This window comes from Rhinolophus hipposideros, assembly GCF_964194185.1.
Source record: "Rhinolophus hipposideros genome assembly, chromosome: 25".
NCBI lineage: Eukaryota > Metazoa > Chordata > Mammalia > Chiroptera > Rhinolophidae > Rhinolophus > Rhinolophus hipposideros.
This window is the reverse complement of record NC_138071.1, coordinates 8,622,654-8,645,745: the sequence shown is the minus strand read 5'-3', so window position 1 is coordinate 8,645,745 and position 23,092 is coordinate 8,622,654. Positions and strand designations below refer to the sequence as shown.

Genomic DNA, 23,092 nt, shown 5'->3' with positions numbered 1-23,092 from the left:
TCTTTGCTCTTTTGGAAACATTTTTCTTTTCTGTTCTATGGAGGCTCATTCTCCTAGTTTCCCTCCCTCTGGACTCAAATGCAGTCAGTAAACTTTGCCTGCATTCTTCTGCTCTCAGCCTCTCACCCTCCACTTCCTGCATTCTTTACCCTTGTTTTCTCCACTCTCCCTTACTTTATTCCCTTTTCATTCCACTGTGGTTCAAGTTTATTTCTTTCATATAATGACATAGATTCCCTCAGACCCCAGTTGTGTATCGGGCAGGCCGTAGACAATGGCAGATTTCAAAGACACACAGTACATATCTCTGTCTCCTAGGAGCGTATACATCGGTGTGACATTGGCTTTGACTCATCTTTGGCATCTAAATTATATTTACAAGAAAGCTAACAAACATTTGGAGTTAATCCATGTAGGCAGGCCGAGGCAGTCCTCGCTGTATTTTGTAAATTCTTGTCTTTTAGGCTTTTTGTCTTGGTTTTGTTTTAGGCAGTTGGGGTTCTTCAATACTAGTAAATGACAAAGACAGAAAGGCTTGTGCCTATAGCGGGCAGTTCAACAGTACACGGTCCTATGGGAACATCCTCCTTCGATGTTCTTTTTCTGTTCCTTTCAAATTCTATTACTTTTGTTTCTGAGGAGCTGTGCAAATGGCAATTATCATGGGAGTAAGTTCAATGTCAGGGATACTTTCTCTGCCTTATTTTCTGCTTCCTGCTGTGACCTTGCCAATGCTGAGATGATTTTTTCTTAGCTGCTACTTCTTACACTGCAAAAAAAGCAATTTTTATATTCCTTTCTCCTTTCTATGTCTATAGTGAGACAACTACTGTAAAAGATTGGTTTCAGTCCATACCTGACCCAGCCTGGGACTAGAAGAAGAAAGTCCTGACTCTCCTTACCTCCTACACCTGGGCTGTCGGTTGTCTCCAGCCAAGTGACACTTAGGATGACTCCAAAAACATTGCCCTTGTGTTTCATTTTCATTTTAATGGCTTCTTCCCTCCTGTCTCCAATCTTTTCTTGGTCCTTCAAGACATCTTCTCTTTTGAGACTTTCATTCAAGAGAAGCTGAGAAGAGGAGCCCTGGATCTTCTTTTTTGATCTGAATATATTAGAGTCAATGTGTCTGTGAGATATAGCACCAAATTTGCATTCCCCTAAATTAGCATATGGTGTTATAGCATATAACTCTCACCCAATTTATAAAATACAATGATGTGTCCCTGAAAATTTCTAAGTGCTGGCAGACTTACCGCAGTTACTAAGCAGGAGATGAGGGGCAGCAGTGTTGTCCCACGACTTACACCTGCATGTGTAACTCAATAATTCTCCCAGGATACCAGGGACCCTTGAGGACTTTGTGAAACGTGAGAAACCAACAAATGTTGACCCTGAAAATGCCAAGCGGCTTGGAATTTTCTCGAAATTTTTTTAGGAAGGTTCCCTAAGTATTGCTAATTATAGAGGAGGTGAACTAGTAATTAGTTTTCTCTGCTTCTTTTACCTAAGAGTGTGTGTGGGGGAAATATTGCCCCAGAAAATCAGTTTCCACCCAGAACCGGTCTGCAGGAATTGCCATCTATCTGTGGGTGGTTCCTGCTCTTGTCTTAACTGATCAGATGTTTAAATTTGCTGATGGGAAAGAAGGTATGTTTCATTCCCAAGTGAATTTGAGAGGTAGGCAACAGTCATCATGTAAGAACTTTTCTTTCCCAACTGTTTTTTATTTTGTACTTATTTGCACTTTCTGTCTATGAGAAACTTCTATTTATAATAAGTAGAATAATTTTATTAGGGTTGGCAGATTATAGGTGATGTCACAAAAATTGGTGTTCATGTAAGAAATACAAAATCTTGAGAAATCAATAGAACAAACTTAAGAGCACTCCATATTTCTTCCTCCTCTTCTCCATATGGCCACTTCTTTTCTCTTTACAGCAAAGGTCATTTAAGAATGGGACTGGGTTCTGAATACAAAGAGAGAGGAAGGGAGGATGAGACAGAATAAAATAGTAAGCCCCAATAATAGTTCATATGTATTGAGGACAAGCATCACTTAATATTTTTTGGGAATATAATCTTCTGTTTCCCATTTTCTTGATGGGGAAATGTGGCTTAAAGAGACAAAATGACCTGCTAGTGAGTTGGCAAAGAAGGGGTTGCATCTCGGTCTGATTTACTCCAATCTTTACGTGTATAACTACCTTCATGGTCTCTCAGGAAGAACAGTACATAAGTAAGGAACAAGTAGCAAGCAGAGAAAGCCAAAGATGGTGGGAGAAAGAGAGTCAGCTTGAGTGGTCTAGAATCAATTTTCCAATTTTGGAAGTGTCCACGCAGCACCTCACATGGGTGGAAGGGTTCTCCCATATTGAAGGAGTCTGAGGGTTGACTGTGGGGCCTGACCTGGGGTGTATTCAAGCCTTGTTTTTACTCTTATCCATTTTCCCCTTTCATTATGACAAAATTTGACACCTGTCACACATATAATAAATTTGACTATGATAGAAAACATTTGAATTCCCCATTTTAAGAAACAGTATTTCTCATGTGCATATTTTGCAAAATTCCTGAATACCACAAGCATTTGTGCAGTAGTTTGGAATTCAGAGAGGCAGGATTTTGGGTCATGTTAGTGTTTCATTGGGGTGACAGCACATCAGAGATGCATGAGATTTCCAAGTCAAGCAAGAGAGAAGCTGACTGAGCCTCATGGGCCCTCGGTGGAGTCACCACTCTCCAGGGCCCTTTCCCAACTTTGTTCATTCAGGAATGCAATTTTGAGAGTTTTCCTATGAGTGTTCAGCCATTTGCAGAGTAATTTACAGTGATCAATCATGGGATTCATTCATCCCAATGAGCCTTTAAAACCTTTTATGCTGAATTTTCTTCTTTGACCCATCTAGAACTTCTGCCTCCTTCTCTACCTGCTCTGTTCCTGAAGTACTGACCCTGATGGACTGCACCAACTCTCTGGCTTTCCTTGTGTTCAGTATGTAGAAGGCACTAGCAGGAGATGGGAGGGCAGGAGAGTAAGGATATTCATTCCCTAGGTCAGGGGTCTGAAAACTATAACTCTTATTCCATATCTGGCCTGCACTTTGTTTTTACAAATAAAGTTTTATTGGCACACAGCCATGCCCAATCATTTAAATACTGTCTATATCTGCTTTTATACTCAAATGGCAGAATTGAGTAATTGTGACAGAGATCTGATGGCTTGCAATGCCTAAAATATTTATTTTTCTGGCTCCTCACAGAAAAAAAAGTGTTGATACCTGCTTTCGGTAGTTCCTTCTGTGGGTGGAGTTACTGATTCCTTAGGCAGCTCCATCCCTGCCCAAAGTCACCTTTGTCAGGTGGCACTCCCTATAGCTTCAGCTGCACCATACCTAGATCGCTTTCTGAGTTCTGGTAACCATTTCTTCCCCTGGCTCCATTAAGGCCTACGGGTAGTTCTTACGGCTGCTAGTCCCAGGGTGCCTCGCTATTACTTAGTTACCTTTCTTTATCCCTGTGCACCCTTACTGCCTTCATGTGACCGAATTTACCCAATTGAATTGTGCCATCTGTGTCTTTCTGAGACCCTGATTGACCTACTACATGTCACATGCATAGCACTGTGCTAGGATCACTGAAAGGAAAATAAAAGAAAGGCCTAGTATATATATATATATATACTTACTTTTGTTAAGGTTTTAAGGTGGTGATGACAGGTGAGGGATGGAGATAAGGTAAATACAAATGACTATTGGATACGGAAGACTATGGTAAGTATAACAAGAGAGACAAATATATAAGAAAGAAGGGAGAGAACATATCTGGTTGAAATATTCAGGGAAGGCTTTGTTGATGAAGTGGCGTTTGAGGTGAACCCTAAACGATACGTTAGTTTTAAAGAGGTGGACATTTTTGTAAATGAGAATTGCAGGTAAGTGAACACCATGAGATACGTGGGAAAAATAAATAATTGCCAATTTCTTTAGCTAGGCACTTTGGACATCATTTCATTTTATCCTTATAATGACCCCATGAAGTAGTTCCTATTATTATCATATTAACAGAAAAGGGAACCTAGGCTTTTTTGCAAACTAAGTAACTTGCCCATGATTTACGGCTTGAGGAGAAAAAGTAAGAATTCTGATCCAGGCTCTTAATCCTTAGGGAGATAGCAAAGCATGGATTGTGTTTGTGTTGGCTTCAGGCTCTTTCTGTTGTAACAAAGTTCAGATGGCTGATTTTAGCCATATCTTGAAGCAACTGACACATTGTGTGAAGGACTTTGGGTGATATTCTACAAATAGTCAGTAGCCCAGGGGCCTTTGGCTCAGGCCAATGAGAAGATCAGAGTTGTATGCTTAAGGCGGTATGTCCAGGTAGTGTATAAAAGGGGCTTAAAGGAGGAATAGTGGAGGGATTTTAAAGGACGGAGTCAACACCATGGGTGAGGTTGATAAGCCAGAGGAAGAAGCACACTTGGTGTTTTAGGCCTAGCTAGATGCTGATTAGAAAATTGGTAATATCAAGAATAGAGCTGGGAAACACAACAAGAAGAGAAGACTCTAGAGGAGAAATTAGGAATATGATTTTGGATATGTAAAGCTAAGAATGAGGAGGAAAATTCCAACTTCCAGAGAAGATTCTAGTTTTTCTGCAGGTAGAGATATCAGTGGAGTTTATAAGAATGTTCTAGGCTCCTGATTATTGACAGGAGAGTTTAATGGTTTAACACATCTGTGGCAGGTATGAGAAAAGTGTCTTAGCGAAAGCTGTAAAAACAGGAGGGAAATTGCCTTCGGGCCATGGGCTCCCTAAGAGAATCACAGATGGGCTTCAGGTGGTCCTTCAGCCTCTAGTGCTGTTTTTATGAAATGCACTCTTCCTTATCCCTCTAAAGCCACTTAGTCAGGGCTTTTAAAGAACATTGGACTTTGTCATCTACACATGGATTCTTAATATTCATTATGGATATGCTAATTTGTCAGTCTCAGTGTGCTGGGCTCTAAAACTGTTCTAAGAACTGTCACCTGCCTTCCTCAGCTTGCTATGAGGCCGTGAAACGGCTTTGAAAAGAGCAAATCGCTAAACAAACGTGATACACGTGAGCTCCCAACTTTTGTCCAGGAGATCCACACATCTGGGCGTGTAAGGCCCAGACAGTTGGCGTCCTTCTCGGTCTCTGCTTGTCCTCTGCTATGGACAGTCACAAACTTTGTCAATAACTGTTCTGGGAGGACGTGATGCCCCACCTAAGGACGCCAGTCCGCGATCTGAAAGGCAGAAAGATTTTCGGGGAGGAGCAGGGGCGGGGCATGACCCAGCACCTGGCAGCGCCGCCGATTGGCGGAGGAGAAGGTTGTTCCCTCAGGGCGGCCGCTGATTGGCTGCGGGAGGGTCCTGACGTCCCCAGAAGTTGAGCAAACACCTCCTCGTCCCGGCTCGCATCCCAATTTCTGCCGGCACTTCGTGGCCTACCCTCGGTGGCCCCGGGAGCTGGGAGCGGCGGGGACCGGTCGGCGCTGCCCGAGGACGAGGTGAGGCGGGAGGCCCGCAGGGGCCGAGCGGACGGGCGGCGGGCTCCAGCTGCGGGACCGCGGGCGGGACCCGGCCTGGCGGCGGGAGCCGCGGCCGAGCTGTGCGTCCTCCTCCCCGGGCCCCGACGTCGCCTCGACGAGCTGGGGAGCGAGGGGCACGAGCGTCTGGGTCTCCCTTTTTGCAAGGAGGTGCACGTTGGCGCAGCTCCGTCAGTTCTGAACCGAAGGGGAAGGGATGACGCTTCGGATTTCTGGTCTGCTTTTGGCGGGGGAAGGGGGTGCGGCTCCCGCGGAGCAAAGGGCTGGAGTTGAAGCCGCGGAGCGGACGCCCGGGGGGCGCTCGCACCGCGTGCTGCCTTAGAGCGGCTCGCCGCGGGGGTGGGTGATGGAGATGGGGGAGGAATCCTGCCCCCGCCGCTGTCTTGCCGCGCAGTCGGTTTCCGGTTGACCTTTCCAGCTCCGGCCTGCTTTGCCAGACTGATCACAGTCTTCTCGCCCTTTCCGTCTCGTGATGGCCATTCTCTCTGAGATGAGAGCCCCCCGCTCCTCGTCCACACTCTAACGGCGAGAGGAGCGGGAGAAGGTCGGGCACCTGGGTCTCTGCGCCGCCCGCGCTCCTGAGACTTTGCAGGGGCCGTGCGGGCCAGTGAGGGGGCGTCGCGGGAGGGGGCGTCGCGGGAGGGGGCGTCTCGGGAGGGGGCGTCGCGGGAGGGGGCGTCTCGGGAGGGGGCGTCTCGGGAGGGGGCGTCTCGGGAGGGGGCGTCTCGGGAGGGGGCGTCGCGGGAGGGGGCGTCGCGGGAGGGGGCGTCTCGGGAGGGGGCGTCGCGGGAGTGGGCGCGCGTAGAAGCGGTGCGTTGCCTACTCTGATGGACTGAAGGGAGCTAACGCGTCCTGACTACTTCCAGAAGAGATGTGCTTTACAGACACTGATTTTACCGGAGTGGATGTGGGGTGGAGAGAGGGAGGGAGAGAGTTGAGTAGCGTGAACAAAGATGAACAGTTTTTGATCCTGTGGGTCATTAGTTGTCGGAATGTGAAGATGTCGCTGTACACAGGACTGAACGATCAGCACCCCAAGCAGTAGCTTTCAGATACTTTATTTTACGAAAATCACTGATAGCACTGTGTGGACGTGTTTATGTGTGTGTGTGTGTGTGTGTGTGTGTGTGTGTGTGTGTATTTTGTCACTTGTGCTTTCCTTCCCCCTTCCCCCCACCCCCCATAAAGGCTAGTAAACCTAGGGCTCCTTGACTTTTTGTCAATGTAAACTGGTGACTTCTCTGCAGAGTGAGTTAGGAGGACAAAGGTTTAAAGCAGCTTTCCTTAGTCACTTTCCCACTCTCCAGAAATTCATATTTGTTATCCATCTCACTTATTGGTGACAGCATCATCAGAACTTTAATTTGAATTATTTGCAATTGAAATAATCCCCTCCTCCAAGTAATTAATGCTTTATTTAAACCTTAACAGACCTTTGGCTCAGGATTTTGGAAGTGATCTTTGGTGTGTAGGCAGTGCCCATTTACCCAAAACTTTTAATTTTCCAAATATTCTTTATCATTTTGTCACAGAAATAACACCACAAACAGTGGCAAGTTTCCTTGGTGAGCCTCCCCAAATTCTTGAAATTCATGGAATCACAGAAAGACTGTAAATTTTCAATGGGAAATAACTAACAACGTTATTACCATATTCGCCGAATCCCAGATGCCACATCCTTGTAAGCTGTATCCCTATTTCAGGGATGCTAAAATGTGAAAAACACGTGTCTTAAATCTGATGAAATACAGTATTAAAATGGTAAGTTACGGTCTTGAACACCCATGCCTAAAGAATGAAGTTGAAGAGAGGGTTTCCTGGGCACCTTTTTAATTCCCTGAAATCTACAAGGCAGGGAGAGGATTCATAGCAGCCGTTGTGAAGGCCTTACCATAGTGTGACAAAGAGCAAGGGAAGGTAGGTAGTGTCTTCTGTTAGTGGTGTGGCTGTGTCCATCTCTGAGGAGTGGGCAGACTTGGAGCCTGTCATTTCTTAGCAATTATTGAGTGCTTCTGTCATGGGAGGCAGAGCTCAGCACTTTGAGTATTAACTCAAATACAACAGCCTCTACTGCGTTTTGCCAGTGAAATACAGACAGGTGGTTACGACCAAGGTCACAGAGTAAGTGGAGTCCAGGAACTCATGCATCTGCGGAAGAGAAGAGCTGGTGTCCCTTTGAGGTTTTCTTCTCTTGCAAGCTCTGGGTTCCTGGTTACTGCAGTCCATACAGGTAATCTAGGTGAGTGTCTTGTCTCCCATAGTGTTTTTAGTGTTTTTGCTTCTCTATTTAGTATACTTTAGCTGGATCTTCATGAGTCTGAGTGTCTATTTATGTTCTAAAATTCTAATAGAATATTAGAGCTGAAAGGGACTTTACTATTATATTCCAGTCTGGATGGGGAAACTGAGGTCAAGAGAAAGAACCCCATAGCTAGTTATGAGTTTCAGCTCCCAGGTCTAGATTTTCTTAGTATATTATACTACATTTCATAACATTCATTGGTCTATGCAATCTTGGCAAAGAACAGCTCTTTTGTGGGACATTGTGGTGGTGAAGAGAAGGTATGAGTCCCTGTTTTTACTAGTGTGTCTATTTTGTTTTCTCTGCTGCATAGGTCTTTGTGATATTCATTTAAATTTGCTCATTTATTCATTCATTCTGTTTTAAAACATTTGAGTTCTCCTATGTGCAAGTCACAAAGATGAATAAAAAGCAATTTATTCCCTCAAAGCATTTCCAGTTTAGCAAAGAGACAGACAATTAAGCAGGTAATCATTTTGGATCATCTTCCAGTTTAGAACTAACTTTGCATTCCATCTCAGTGAAACAAAATCTGGGCTAAACACTAGGAGAGTTATGAGTGTCTTGTCTTTGGATGACTGTGAGTAGCTAATGGGCTACTGATGAGAACATCTGAATATTCTTAAACCAGATTAGTTAATAGTCATAGACTCCCCATCTCAACTCTACTTGTTTTTTTGTTTTGTTTTGTTTCATTTTTTTAAAACTTCTGGCTGACTAAAAGGGATTTAATGTGGAAGCATTAAATGGTATATTACTCGGCCATAAAAAAAAAAAAAAGGAAATCTTACCATTTGTGACAACATGGATGGACCTAGAAGGTATTATGCTAGGTGAATTAAGTCAGACAGAGAAAGACAAATACCATATGATTTCACTTATATGTGGAATCTAAAGAACAAATAAAACAGAAACAGACTCATAGATACTGATGGTTGCCAGATGGGAGGAGGGTTGGGGGCTGGGTGAAAAAGGTGAAAGGATTACAAAATAGTCATGATAGTGTAAAGTATAGCATAGGGAATGCAGTCAATAATATGGTAATAACTATGTATAGTGCCAGGTGGGTACTAGACTAATCAGGGGGTTCACTTCTTAAATCATATAAATGTCTAACCACTATGCTGTACACTTGCAACTAATATAAAATAATATTGAACATCAACTGTAATTGGGAAAAAAAAGAACCACCCCTAAAAAAAGAAAAAAAATAAGTAAAAGAATTTAATCACTCCATGCCACTACTTATAAGTACAGAAGTGTCCTACCAGCCCAGGAGAAGGTGCTGTTAGAGCACAAGCTCACCCTTCTCCATTCCTTGATCTGTTTCTGCTAGATAAAGTTCCTGCTCTGTTTTAACCCCCCTCCCCCCCGCCCCCCCAAATAAAGGATGTACCTATGCAACAGGAAGTGCAAGGATGGAGGAGGTGTTGCTGCATGCCCAAACCTAGTTCTAGCAAGTCCTGGGATTGGGAGGTATTTGGATCAGTTCTTGGCCATCACCAAGTATTCTTTTAATTTAGAACTCTTGTAACTCTCCAGGATTATTATGGTCTGGATACCAAATATGTAGTGTGGGCCAAGCAAGATTTATGTCCATGGGATTTCCTTCCCTTGTTTATACTAGTATCAGGATTTCATGAGAACCATGTTTTTGTTTTTGAAATACATTTGCATTCTTTGAATGAACTGGAAGGGTGGGTAGTAATTTGGATTTCTCATCCATTTCCTTATTTTGTTCAACTCAAAACTATTCCATTGTTAGTCTCTCACTATTTAATCAAGATGTGTGCCTGCTTAGTACACATAACTTGGCATTGAGAAATCTCTCCGTGTGATTTGATAGTTTCAGTTCGAATCACTGAATTATGTTCTAGTGGCATTATTTTAAAAATCTAAACTATAAAAACAAAGAGCACGTCTCTAACTATGCGGGCTAGAGATGGAGGATTTGGCCTTAATTTCTTTAGAAATGAATTTGTACTTCTTTATACATGTCCCAATGGAAACAACAGGAATTAGAAGGGGCCACACCTAGCTCTTTTGTACTTAATAAGTTCTTGCATTTGCTTACACATTGTTCTGGTTTAGGTAGGTGGTTTGTAAGTTTAAAAAGTTTTCTGGTAGGGTTGATACTATGCAAAGAAATGAAGAGACTTAAAGGATTTTTGAATATTTGATGTAAAAATACAAAGCTCTATGTAGACCTCAGCTCTGCTAATCCACCGACAACTTCTGACCCGGGGAAACCAGCACAAATCAAATATATTGTTTTGTGGCATAAGTCCTACGTGAGCAATAGCAGATAAATGTCACCTAATCCAGTTACATTGGAAAGGTCTGCCAGTCTGAACAGCAGGCTGCTTTTTATTATGATTCATCCATGGAGCCTTGGAAAATGCTTTTATGAAACATGGAAAATGCCTTATTTCTGTGGGGCTCATGATCTTTATCTGTATTATCGGGTTTTAGATTATCTTCTCTCTGGCCCATTCTGACTCTAATATTCAGTTCTAATCTGTCATTGACAATTCATCATCAGAGTTTTATTGCGGCCATTTTATTAGAAAAAGTGTCCCACCCTGCTCCTGTGGGATCCCATGAAAAGGAGCAGGGGCTGGGTTGCTGCTTCTTTACGGGTACCTAACGTCATGCTATGCACACCGTAAGGCCCCCCCCAATTTTTTTTTAAAATTAGTGAAATCAGAACAATTCTCCTATAATTAATGGGCAAATGATAACTTCATCAAGAATACTTCTGGCTTTTATTATATTTTTATTTAAATATTAGAAAATAGTCATGCTAGAAGCAAATGACTGGCTACTACTATATTACTATATGTAATTGTACGATGACAAATATGCTCACCATTTGAAAGGACCTTCCCAACTACATAAGAGGTCCTCTGCGCATGAAAGTGGACATATATCTTTAGTTATAATCTTTTATAATACACCTCATACAATCTTCTTTGGTTCCTTCATGTGATTTAGAGTGATGATATACTCAATGACCATGGTTTATTTCATGGTCACTGAAAGTGGAGTGCCAAGCTTTCTCTATCTATCTACCTACCTACCTACTTATCTATCTGTCTCTCCCTCTAATCACCACTTTCCTTCTCATTTTTTTCTTGAAAAGGATGGACAATACCAAGAACATTTAAGCATGCCTCCCTGCCTGTTCTCATGTGTACATTGCAAAGATAAATAATTTGTAAATTAATAGAAATTCTTAAGTCTTCCCCGCATTGAGAGATGGAAAGAGAGGTAAAATGGTACCATAGAGTATATTCTATTGCTAGAGTCCATACACTGTCCTGCTAATCTCAGTACATATCTACGCAATTCACTATAATATTCCCATGACTTCTAGAATTATTTCAAATTCCCGATCCATCCTAGGTGAGTGAAAATGTGTACATTAGCGCTGTTCTTGTTTTACAAAAAACATAGGGAAGAATCTCTTAAATTTCATTTTCATGCTACTTGAAATGTTAGCCCTTCATGTATTGAAGGGAAGACTAGCAATTGTCACGGGAAGGGTCTTATTCTCCTCCCCTGACTATGTGACACTTTTCCCCCTTACTCCTCTTCTCTTCCTTAGTCTCTCTAGCTCTTTCTTTTTTCTTCTCATCTCCTCTTGCTTTTCCACATGCTCTTTGTTCATGCTATAGTAGGCCGCTATCAGCACCTGACACTGTCAAGCGACCTCACAGTAGAGCCAGTGGTAAGCCAGGGGTCTTCTGTTTTGTTTCACGAGGGCATTACTAGGAATACATTACATTTACTTCCTGATAGTCTTGGAGAAGTCCATACCGTCCAGACCAGGGAAATCCAGAACAGTCCACCTGGGCATTCCCGTGAGATACCAGAACCTGCAGCGCCCTACCTAAAAGCAGTTAAGAAATCCTCATTGTTAGGTATTTCTTGATGACCCTGGCAAACAATGAATAGTGGGCCTGGAAAGTTCTATGCTGAGACCAAGTTTCAAGTTCAAGCAATTACTAATACTTGATTACTTGATTACTAATAATCATATCTGCTATAATCAATTTTCCCCCCCTAAGTTCCCAGAAACCTAGTATTTACCTTGGCAGAGACTCAGAGGAGTTTTGGTGGCATGTGGGAAAGAGGTAGATAGCGGCATCCCATGCTGGGGGGAGACCTGATCTGTTACTACAATTATTAAAGTCGTGACATATGGATCTGGTTTATTTCTGACCCCAACAGTCAACAGTAACATGTGTCAGATCTGTGTGGATCTATCTGTAGGCTTTGGCAAAGAAAAAAAAATCCCGAGTGTTAAATATTAAATATTAACCTAGGAATCCTGCTTCTGCTTAAAAGCAACAGCTCTGTTTGGCCTCCAGTTCAGTGTCTTCACCTGTGAAATGGGGATAATAATAGTATCATCTTCCTAAGATTTTTGCAAGGAGAAAATCTGTAAGGTGTTCAGCACTGTGCCTGGATATTATGTTAAGTAAATGATAAGTGTTGTTACACTTGTTTAAAAACAAAGTTACAAGAGTTATGATTTGAGAATTCCCTACAAAAAGTGAAAGTGAAAGCAGCTTCCCAAATAACTACAGAGTGGTCAGGCTCTGCTGCATTCTTTTCCTAGTCCCCATAGAATGTCTGACTTTGCAAATATATATGCGTGTTATATGTGTGCACGTGGCTGTGTCTCCCCTTGCACATCATATCCCCAACCCAGACAGAGGAGGTGGAAAAATGAGGAAGGTTGGTCTCTGAGGGAGAGGAGCCTATGATTAGAAATCAAGGTGGGAGAGACTATCATACCTTAATCTATTCCCTCATGTCAGCACCAAGAATTACTACAAAGAATAGAGGATGTGGGGTAACTTGATCACCGATGGTGCATGAAATACAGCCCCTGATTGGAGGATGGGACCATTTCTGGGCTTACTGTGTGTTCAAAAGAATCGCTTGTCTTTGGAATTGGTTTTATTTGAGAACATAAGGATTCAAGTTCTATGGAACGCTGCAGTGTTTCTATTGGTTTGGGGAGAATAAATGCCATGGCCTTGGGCTTGGGCTGTGCCTAATGTAGTCTCTTAAAACCAAACTATGTAAAGACACCAAAAATTAGATAGAGTACCTAACAGTCTTTTACTGAAATGTTGATCGTCGGTATTTTAGCCCCAGTCAAAGAAGTCAGCCTGAACTTGTAGCCATCGGCTCCTGCCAGTTCTGTGTTCAGCACCTTCTCTTCCTGCCTGCTCTTTCCTAAAGCCTTAGCTGGACTCCTTGCTGATTGTTTGGTTCTTTCAGTCTGTTGTGTTGTGAGCTGTCCTACAAATTTTCTAGCGTGGGTGGCAAGTAGTGTTTGCCCCCAGGAAATGTACTTGTGTGCACCACTGTTTGGACTTACCATCTGTATGGTGGGTCTGATTGAGAGGTTGCAGTCTGATGTAACAGAAATGTGTGCCATAGCATTTGCTAAATGCAGTAATTGGTAGGACATTTCTGGAAGGTGGGAAATCCTTTAGTTTCTATATTTTGATGCCAACTTTAAACATAAAAAAAACTACGGTTTAGCATTCAAATGATCCAGCAAATTATCATTGGAAATGACATTTGACTACTAAATGTATGTAGCCATATGAGGAAGGATAGAATACTATTTGATGTTTATGCTTTAGAGATTTATATAAAAGCTATTCCGTGCTGACACGTAGTAAGCCTTTTGTAAACATTTCTTGATTGAATAAATGAGGGGAACTATGCATTCTGGATTAGCAGTTAGAAAGCTGGTTGAGACAGGTCAGGGTTTCATATAATAGGATGGTGTGGATGGACAGAAAACCCTGGAAAGGGCAGCAGCGTGTTTTGAGCAACAAAAAGGTCTGTGAGGGTGAGGCTGAGGTTCTGGGGTTTGGGGGTGGGGGTTTAGGGCCGTGCTTCTTAAACTTCTGACACCTGTGGTGAAGGAACATATGTGTTTGTTTTCTTAAGTTTTCAATCTGCTGGGACCAATGCTTTTATAAAATTCAGTAACAATAAATTACTAGAAAAATGATCATGTGATATAAAGGTCTCTAAGTGCTAACTTTCCATTTCTGTACATATGTCATCAGGGACCAGTGAAAAGCAGTTCGGACAAAAGGCTGCAAAATCACAGTCTGAGTGGCACTAATTTAAGGAATGGTCAGAGATGAAACTCGGAAGAGGTTGGAGCTAGTTATCAAGAAACTTCTACATGATTAAAGGATTCCAAACTTTATGCTCTCAAAATTGGCATAAATTATCTTCCTATGTTTGCATTGCACGTTAACTTGCTTAAAACGTTTGTGCTGAATAGTTGTTTGATAAAACATATTTTTTTTTAAAAAAACAACTGTTTTGGCTTAGCGGGTATGGGTTAGTGTCCCATATGTTGTTGGGTCCTTTTTAAATAACCTGGGTTGTGGAAATTTGGGTTTGTTTGGGTAATGGAACACTATATCATTCAGTTTTTCTCTATCCTGTATCTGGTGCCATCTGAGCTGGTCAGATTTTACAGCAGATTTCTCAGGAGACCAGAAGTGATCTGTGAGCCCTCCTGCCTTTTGTTGTCTGGTGCTCTAACGATGTCTTTACAGTCACCAGGTTTCAAGATGCTGCGATTACAACGCATCAAATTGGGTGGGCTGGGGCTCAGCCTTTTCAGAGGGCTTCACCACAAACCTGTGATGGCCGTGAGGCGGGAGGATGTGAACGCCTGGGAGAGAAGGGCCCCGCTGGCCCCCCGGCATGTCAAAGGGATCACCAACCTGGGGTACAAGGTCTTAATACAGCCTTCCAATCGGCGGGCCATTCATGATAAGGTAAATATTTCCAATTTTTTAAGTATGTGGTTATAAATAAAATGACTCTGCATATGAAAATTAAGGAGCATCTGAGTGAACAATAAAATGTTTGCTAGGGTCACTTAAATACAACATGGCAATAGTCCTTTACTTTGGTTATGAGATTTCTAGTTACAATCTGTGATAGAGTCCACGATGCGACCAGTAAGTATTATTTTCATCCATTCCATGCCTTCTCCAGTGGAGGGATAGAGGGATTGATTTTGGAAGGAGATGATATCCTTCCGTCCTCTCTTTCATGTCTAGGACTGGGGAGAAGGGGCCAGGAGGACACTTATCTTTTCACTTGTCAGACTTGTCTCCAGGAAATGCTTCATCGAATAGAGGATGCCTGGTCAGCCACTGTGTGAAGCCCTTTACATTCATCATTCTGTTTGCTTTTCACAATAATCTTATGGTACAATTTTGACTCTTATTTTCATTTTAGAGATACACATGTGCTTTTTCTACCCTGAACCATTTGAAAATATGTTGCAGACATCATGACACTTCACCACTACATGCTTCAGTATACATTTCAGTATCACTTTCCTACATAACTGTCATACCATTTTTACACCTAAGAAATTAAATAATATCATCTCACATAGCTCATTTTAGATTCCCCATTGTCTCAAATGTCTTTTATGGTCTTGTATTTTAACTGAGTCTTAATTAAGATTTCTTCCATTTATTATTATGTCTCTTTAGTTCTTTTAATCTAAAACAGCAACAACTCCCCCCCCCCTTTAGATTTTTGTTTGTTTCAATGACATTGACTCTTTTTGAAAGTTCCCCTTCTGTGTGTAAGTAGTCTGCTTTTCACCTCATGATTAGACTTAGCTTAGAAAAGACATAAATATTCCATAAGTGCTGTGTTCTTTCCATTGTATCACATCAAAGACACAACGAATCAGGTTGTCACAAGGTTGGGAATGTGTGATCACTTGTTTGAGATGGTTTCCACCAGATCCCTCCATTGCAAGAGTATGTTTCTCTCTTTGTAATTTCTGAGTCGTCTGTGGGATATTTTGAGACCTGTGAATCTCTTGTTTCTCAAAAACCTTTCAATTAATGATGTTACATCCATTGACAGTCTTTGCTGAAATCAATTTCTACATGGAGGCTTGCAAAGGAACAAGTTTCTGATTTGATCACTCTTTACAAGTTTATTTCCTGATATTCTGTACAAAAGCAATTTCCCTTAGTTTCTCCCTTCTCTCTTGCCTGTTTGATTATCATTATGGGTGTTTGAGCTTTTTTTTCTAAAGATTTTATTGGGGAAGGGGAACAGGGCTTTATTGGGGAACAGTGTGAACTTCCAGGACTTTTTTTCCCCAAGTCAGGTTGTCCTTTCAATCTTAGTTGTGGAGGGTGCCGTTCAGCTTCAAGTTGTTGTCCTTTCAGTCTTAGTTGTGGTGGGCGCAGCTCAGCTCCAGGGCCAGTTGCCGTTGCTAGTTGCAGGGGCCGCAGCCCACCATCCCTTGCGGGAGTCGAACTGCAACCTTGTAGTTGAGAGGACGCACTCCAACCAACTGAGCCATCCGGGAGCTCAGGGGCAGTTCAGCTCAGGGTGCCGTGTTCAATCTTAGTTGCAGGAGGCAGAGCCCACCATCCCTTGTGGGACTCGAGAAATTGAACTGGCAACCTTATGGTTGAGAGCCCACTGGCCCATGTGGGAATCGAACTGGCAGCCTTCGGAGTTAGGAGTACAGAGCTCTAACCTCCTGAGCCACCCTGCCGGCCCGCTTGAGCTTTTTTTTTCATTTAATGTATGATAATCCATTAGCTATCATTCTTTTTAATGTACTAATTATTCCAAATTTGAGATAGTGAGAGTCCCTTTAAGGGGGCTATTACGACTTTGAAAGTGAATCCTTTTATAGTTGAGCTTCCTTGTCGCCTGTACAAATTGTCCTAAGCCCACCTTGTGCTTTTCTTGCCCCGCACCTAGAATTAGCCATTTCATCAGGGAACCCTTATTTCTTTTAGTTTAAAGAAAACAAGATCTGGTGTCTGGTGTTAGGCGTGTTTGTTATTGCTGAGATTTTGTTGCTTTTACCCTTAGTGGACAGAGCTAAGAAATACAGAGACACAAACACACATACATGTGTATTATTTAATGAGTTAATATTGATATTTCCAATTAAAACTTAACATTGCAGGTTTTTCTTACCTTTAAATTTTTGTACTATTTGCATCTGTTTTCTCCAGCAATGAAAATTTTAATTTCATTGATAACACTGATGCACGTTTTGCTGTACCCTGTGATATACATAAAATAACTTTGGAATCACAATGCTAATATTACAATTAACAATAATCCTATTAATGCTAAGAAAATAGACCTTAAAATGTCAAAAAAAAGTTCTCATCACAAGAAAAAATTTCTGTAATTATTTTGATGACGATGTTAACTGGACTTACTATGGTAATCATTTTGCAATTATACAAATTTCGAATCATTATGTTGAACACCTGAAACTAATACAATGTTGTATGTCAATTAAACCCAAATAAAAAACCCTGTTAAATGGAGTTTAATATATCTTTGAAATTTTTTTTTCCTTTAGAGTACATTTCACCAAAAATATTTTGAATACTGGGTTTAAAAGTAATTTGAGTTATTTTTTTCTGTGTGGTTACATTATCAATGTGATATCTAGTTGGATTTTCATTTATTTTTGTTTCTACTACATTTTAATGTTTGCTTTTAAATCCTTTTGATTTAGTTTTATTTTCAAATAATTTAAACATTTACGGGTTTCAAAGATTAAAACTATGCATAAAAGATGTAATGCAGAGAAGTCTTCCTCTCATCTTATACCCCTACATCCCATTACCCCACCACCTCATAGATTATTATTTTCATTAGTTTCTGATCTATCATTCTTGTTTCTTTTTGCAAAAATAAGCATGTACGTGTGCGTGTTTGTGTGTGTGCGTGTGTGTGTGTGTGTGGTCTTATGTCCCCTTCAATCTTATACAGAAGGTTGTATACTTTATGAGAATATACTGTTTTGTTCCTTGCTTTGTTTAGTAAACAGCATATCCTGGAAATCACTCCATGTCAGTTCATAGAGATCTGCTTCATTCTATTTAGTGACGATGTAATAATTACTCCATTGTAATTACTTCATGATTTATTGTGATTTATTTAACCAATCTACTATAAATGGGCAAACAGAATGTTTTCAAAGAAACCAGGTATGACCCATATGTTCATTCTTGTACTATCTCTCCTATTCATCTTTACTTTCCTTTGGAATCGATTTCCAACTAGATTTATCTTCATTTTATTCAACTGCCACCTTTGATGTTCTTTTCATTCGGCTCGGATCGTGCCACCCCTTTATTTAAAAATCTGAAATGACTGTCTATTGCTTTCATGTACTAGCTATGTAGTCCCAGTTAGCTGGGTAAGTCTCAGGTTTCCCACTGATAAAATTAGGATAATAATCGTACCTACCTTATGGAAGTTTTATGAGAATTAAATGAGATAATTCATGCAAAGAGCTTAGCAAAGCACATAGTAATTTATTGATAAATGTTAATGACTATTGTTTTTATTTTTTATCCAATAAAGCTCAAATTCACCATGATAGTATTCAATCTACTTTTCCAATTTGATTTACTCCATTCTGCCTTAAACATCTTCACTTTCCTACCTCCACATTTGTGTATATTCCTTCAATGTCTTTTATTGATATTGCCACCTTGTATTTCCCATCTCCACCTCTCCAATCCTACTCAGCCTTTTAGATTAACTTAAATTTCCATTATTTCCTTCATCAGTTCACTTGGAAATTATCTCAATATCCATTAAGCTAATGTATCACTTAGATTCTGTTGATCATAATGTTCTTGTGAATTCAGCCTCATTTGCTGTGCTCCTGGTTTCTTTTTACTGTATTTTGTGAGTTCCTTTATAGGAAGGATCTTGTCTGTTTTTCTTTGTGTCTTATCATCTCAGCTCTAGCACAGACCACAGTACAGAGTCAGGCAGTAATAAATACTAATTAAACAACAAAAACAACAAAAAAGAAAAACAAAAGTAAATATTGCAGATATATGTCTTTCTTTTAAAAATGCACCTGAGTAAAAAATTGCTGTTTAGCATTGAATGTTTCTGTGCATTGTTGGTACAAAATAAACATTGCACAATTATATTTAAATGGATGTGCTGGTGATCACAATTATTATGATGAAACTATAAACTGTTCTTAAATAGGAGTATCTGCTGAATTTTCGATTTTTTTTGGCTATAAAACATGTTAGATTAATCTTTAGTCAGCAAGTGAAAATATTAGTCATTCTATTATTTTATCTAATCCATACAGATTTTATTCTTTCAGTAGGTTGTGCCTTTAATTGCTATGCTTATTTATTCAAGAAAATATGAATACAACTAATCGGGGGAATAAATTTTAAGCTAAATTACATTCCCAGGAATATGTCAAAGCTGGTGGCATCCTTCAGGAGGATATATCTGAAGCCTGTCTAATTTTGGGAGTGAAGAGACCCCCAGAGGATAAATTGATACCCAAGAAGACTTATGCATTCTTCTCACACACAATAAAGGCCCAGGAGGCCAACATGGGCTTGTTGGATGAGATTCTAAAACAGGTAATTAGTGACCAATATTCATAGATGTTAACATAGAAACACAATTTTTTATTTTACTTTGACCGTCAGTTGAGTTTCAGTTATCTCTCTGCATCTAGGAAATATATCATGGTATTCACCACCGTAGGAAAGGTGATCTACGAGTTAGTGCTTGAATAGTTCTGGTCTTAAGTCTCCTCTGCTGCGTAAGTTTGTAATAAGAGGATCAAACACGTTTTATTCATTTTGTGTTTTGAAATGGGAAGCATGATAGAAGCTTGCCCCCAAATGATCATCAATTGATAAGGCCAATTGGTCAGATATGACCAAGTAGAATTTTAGAGCTGAAAAGAACCTCAGGAATTGTGTTATGTACCACCCTAATTTCTCAGATGGAGCCCAGAGATGTGAAGGGACTTGACTGAAGTTGCACAGCTTTGAAAGGCCAGAACTGGAGTAGAGACTATTTTTACATTTATTAACATTCATAAGGGGGAAAACAAGCATTTTTTTTTTTTGAGATAAAAATACCATGGGAAAACCATCATCTATTTAAAATACAGAGAATTCATTCAACAAATGTTTACTGAGTGCCTATATTGTGTCTGCAGGGACAGTAAAATATCCCTCTCCTCACAGAGCTTGCATTCTAGTAGGAGGAGACAGATGATTGATGAATAAAACACCTCACATGTCACTTGGTGATAAGTGTAGTGGAGATAAGTATGACACAAATGGCACTTGGTGATAAGTGTAGTGGAGATAAGTATGACACAAAAGGAGAAAAAGAGCGCTAGGCAATGGGGGCGATGACAATTCTATTTTAAATAGGGTGATCAGGGAGAGCCTCACTGCAAAATTGGCATTGAGCAAAAATTTGGAGATGAAGAATCAAGCCTTATCCATCTGGGAAGTCTTCCAGGCAGAGGGAACAGTAATGTAAAGCTCCAAGAGTCTTTTTGTGCAGAGGGTGAGAGTAAGTCATGTTAAAAAATGCTTGATGACGTGAATGTGGAATATAAGAGAAAGAGAAGTCAGAGATGACTCCAAGACTTTGGCCTGAGCAACTGAAAGGAGATGCCCTAGACAGAGACAATGCTAGTACTGTAAGAAGGGCGGCTTGGATGGGAGGATCAGGAGTTGAGTTCAGGGCCTGGTGAGTTTAATTTGTCCACTAGACATTCCAGGGGAGATACTGAGTGGGCCATTGGACGTGAGTTTGTAGTTCAGGAGGGCAGTTTTGTAGTTGTCAGAGACTAAATGGCATCTAAAGCCATGAGACTGGATGAGGATAGGCAGTGAGTGTAGATAGAAAATTCCAAGGTCGGGTCCTGGGGTAAGGATGTTAGAGCATTAGTAACTAGAATCTGAGAATGGGCAGAGGACAGGAAAGTTCACAAACAGTAAAAGCAATGGAGAAAAAAGTATTTTATATTGGTGTAGAGAATACATTCCTACTAACTTCAAATATACTAGCACCGAGCTGTATGTAGTTCATTTGCAGTGTTTCTGAAGAACAGTTTCAAAAAGTAAGTAATGGAAAGAATATTGTAAGAGGAATGTTTCACCTTAAGCAGATAAACTCTTTAAAAAGTAATTTAGAAACATTTTTTTTGTTATATGAACATTTGTTCATTACAAGAAAATTAATAAAAACAAACCCAGCAGGGCTTCCCTTTGGCAGCAGATTGTAACCAATTACTTGGAGTTGGATGAATATTTAACATTCTTAAAATCATGCACATGGTAAAATCATATAACCTTTGAGGAAATAAAACGACTATTTGAAACTTTCCACAATTACCATGTGTCAATAGCTTTTACCATGAATTAGTAAGACATTCTCGAGGGATGGCAGATCCCCAAGGAAAGAGGAAGGCTGATTTTCGTGAAGGGAAGGAAGTGAAAAGCAGGCAGTATGTACTACTTTTTAATTGAAGCTTAGTTGTGAAAGGATGGAGAGAGAGTGAGTGAGAGAGACACACAGAGGGAGTGAGGGGGAGAGAGGGAGGAAGAGAGAGAGAGAGAGAGAGAGAGAGAGAGAGAGATAGAGAGAGAGAGAGGGAGAGAGAGGGAGGGAGATTAGGAGAGACAGAGAAAGAGGGAGAAAGAGAATGAAATAGATTTGTGTGTATGGATTTGAGAGGGAATGTTGTTACTGTTTTTAAGGTAGAAGAGACCTGAGTGAATGTAGCATGACTGAGGGGTAGAATCAGTGTAAAGATGGTAATGCAGAAAAAGGTAAACTCAAGAAGAATGGCATTGTAAGACCTGGGAGAAGCTGGGTTCTATCTCACAGGGTTTAGGCTTAGGAGGACTTGCTTTCTTTGAGACTAGAAAAAAGAATGTGAGGATGAGTGGGGCTGTAGATATATTTGCAGATGGTGCTGGGCTAAAATTTAAAGGCAATCATGCCTTTATTATCTGACTGCCTACCATCAAGGGGCATTTAGCATGTTGCTAAGGCCATTCTTTCATCTCTAATCACAAACACATCACTGGCTTAATGACCTGGCATTTTCTAAGTATTTAATGGTGCACCTGATGGTAACTTATGTTGGCAAGTCAAAATATATTTTATAAGAAGAAACAAATGTGAAATACTGACTTGCTTTACATATATGTGCTTTACTCATTGAAATTAAGTATGGTGGGTCTGGCTGAGAATTTTCTTATTCTTTTTTCAGGAAATCCGACTTATTGATTATGAGAAAATGGTGGATCATAGAGGAATTCGGGTAGTGGCATTTGGACAGTGGGCAGGTGTGGCAGGTAGGTATGCTGGGCATTTATATCACTCACATTCTAAATTTGCCCAGTGAGTAACTGTGGCAAGAGGATAGAAGTGTTCATTTCCACCAGTCAAAATGAGCATGAGGGTCTGACTAAGTGGACTAGAGTAAGAAGGTAAATTGTTAAAATATATTTATTACAAAAATTAAAAAGAAAAAGCGCAGGGAGAAGGATAACAAGTATGGATGGGCTCTGACTTATTAGGTAGTTCTGTTTGAAAGACTAGGAGAGGTCAGTTTGGTTCTGAAAAAATGAGGAATAGAAGAAAGGGAAAAAGAGGAAAAACATAAGAGGGGCAGGAAACAACAGAGGAACAATCTAGAAAGGATAAGAGCTGGAGTTAGGGGAAAACTCCACTTGACTTTTATCCCAGTTAGTACTTTGAATCTTCTTTAGTTGAGAAATACCACCACCATATGTTATAACTATCATATTAGACTACTTGAAGGACTATGTTTGTTAGAACAAGCAGACAGAAATTTTTAGGGATCGAAGATACTAAAACACTATTATCCACCCTAACATAAATGATAGTTATTGAACCGTCTACCCAACAACTGTAGGATACATGTTCTTTTCAAATCATGTGGAACATTCACTCAGATGGTCCATACACTGGGTCACAAAACAATTCTTAATAAATTTAAAAATGTTTGAAATCATACAGTATGTGCTCTGACTATAATAAAATTGACTTTGAAATTATAATAGAAAAATATCTAGAACATTTCCAAATTTTTGAAGCTAAACCATGTATTTTTGAATAACTCATGAGTTAAGAAGAAATCAAAGCAAGAATTAGAAAATATTTTGAATTGAATAACAAGTTAAAACACAGTATATCAAAATTTGTGGAATACAGATAAAGTGGGGCTTAGAAGGAAATGTATAGTATTAATGTTTTTATTAGCAAAGAAGAATGTTCTCAAATTAATGATCTAAGCTTCCATCTTAAGAAGCTAAAA

General features: G+C 40.4%; 1 protein-coding gene across 2 annotated transcripts in view; it reads left to right on the top strand.

The window, feature by feature from the left end:
* The first annotated feature begins 5,391 nt into the window (after nt 1–5,391).
* Nucleotides 5,392–23,092, top strand: part of AASS (aminoadipate-semialdehyde synthase) — a 56,719-nt gene continuing 39,018 nt past the window's right edge. The window contains exons 1-4 of one of the 2 annotated variants that reach the window (XM_081038049.1): nt 5,392–5,537; nt 14,484–14,708; nt 19,179–19,355; nt 22,022–22,106. In XM_081038049.1, the coding sequence (XP_080894175.1) occupies nt 14,499–14,708; nt 19,179–19,355; nt 22,022–22,106 (472 nt within the window). In that variant the 5' untranslated portion in view covers nt 5,392–5,537; nt 14,484–14,498. The remainder of the gene's footprint in view (nt 5,538–14,483; nt 14,709–19,178; nt 19,356–22,021; nt 22,107–23,092) is intronic. The other variant, XM_081038048.1, reaches the window with a different exon arrangement.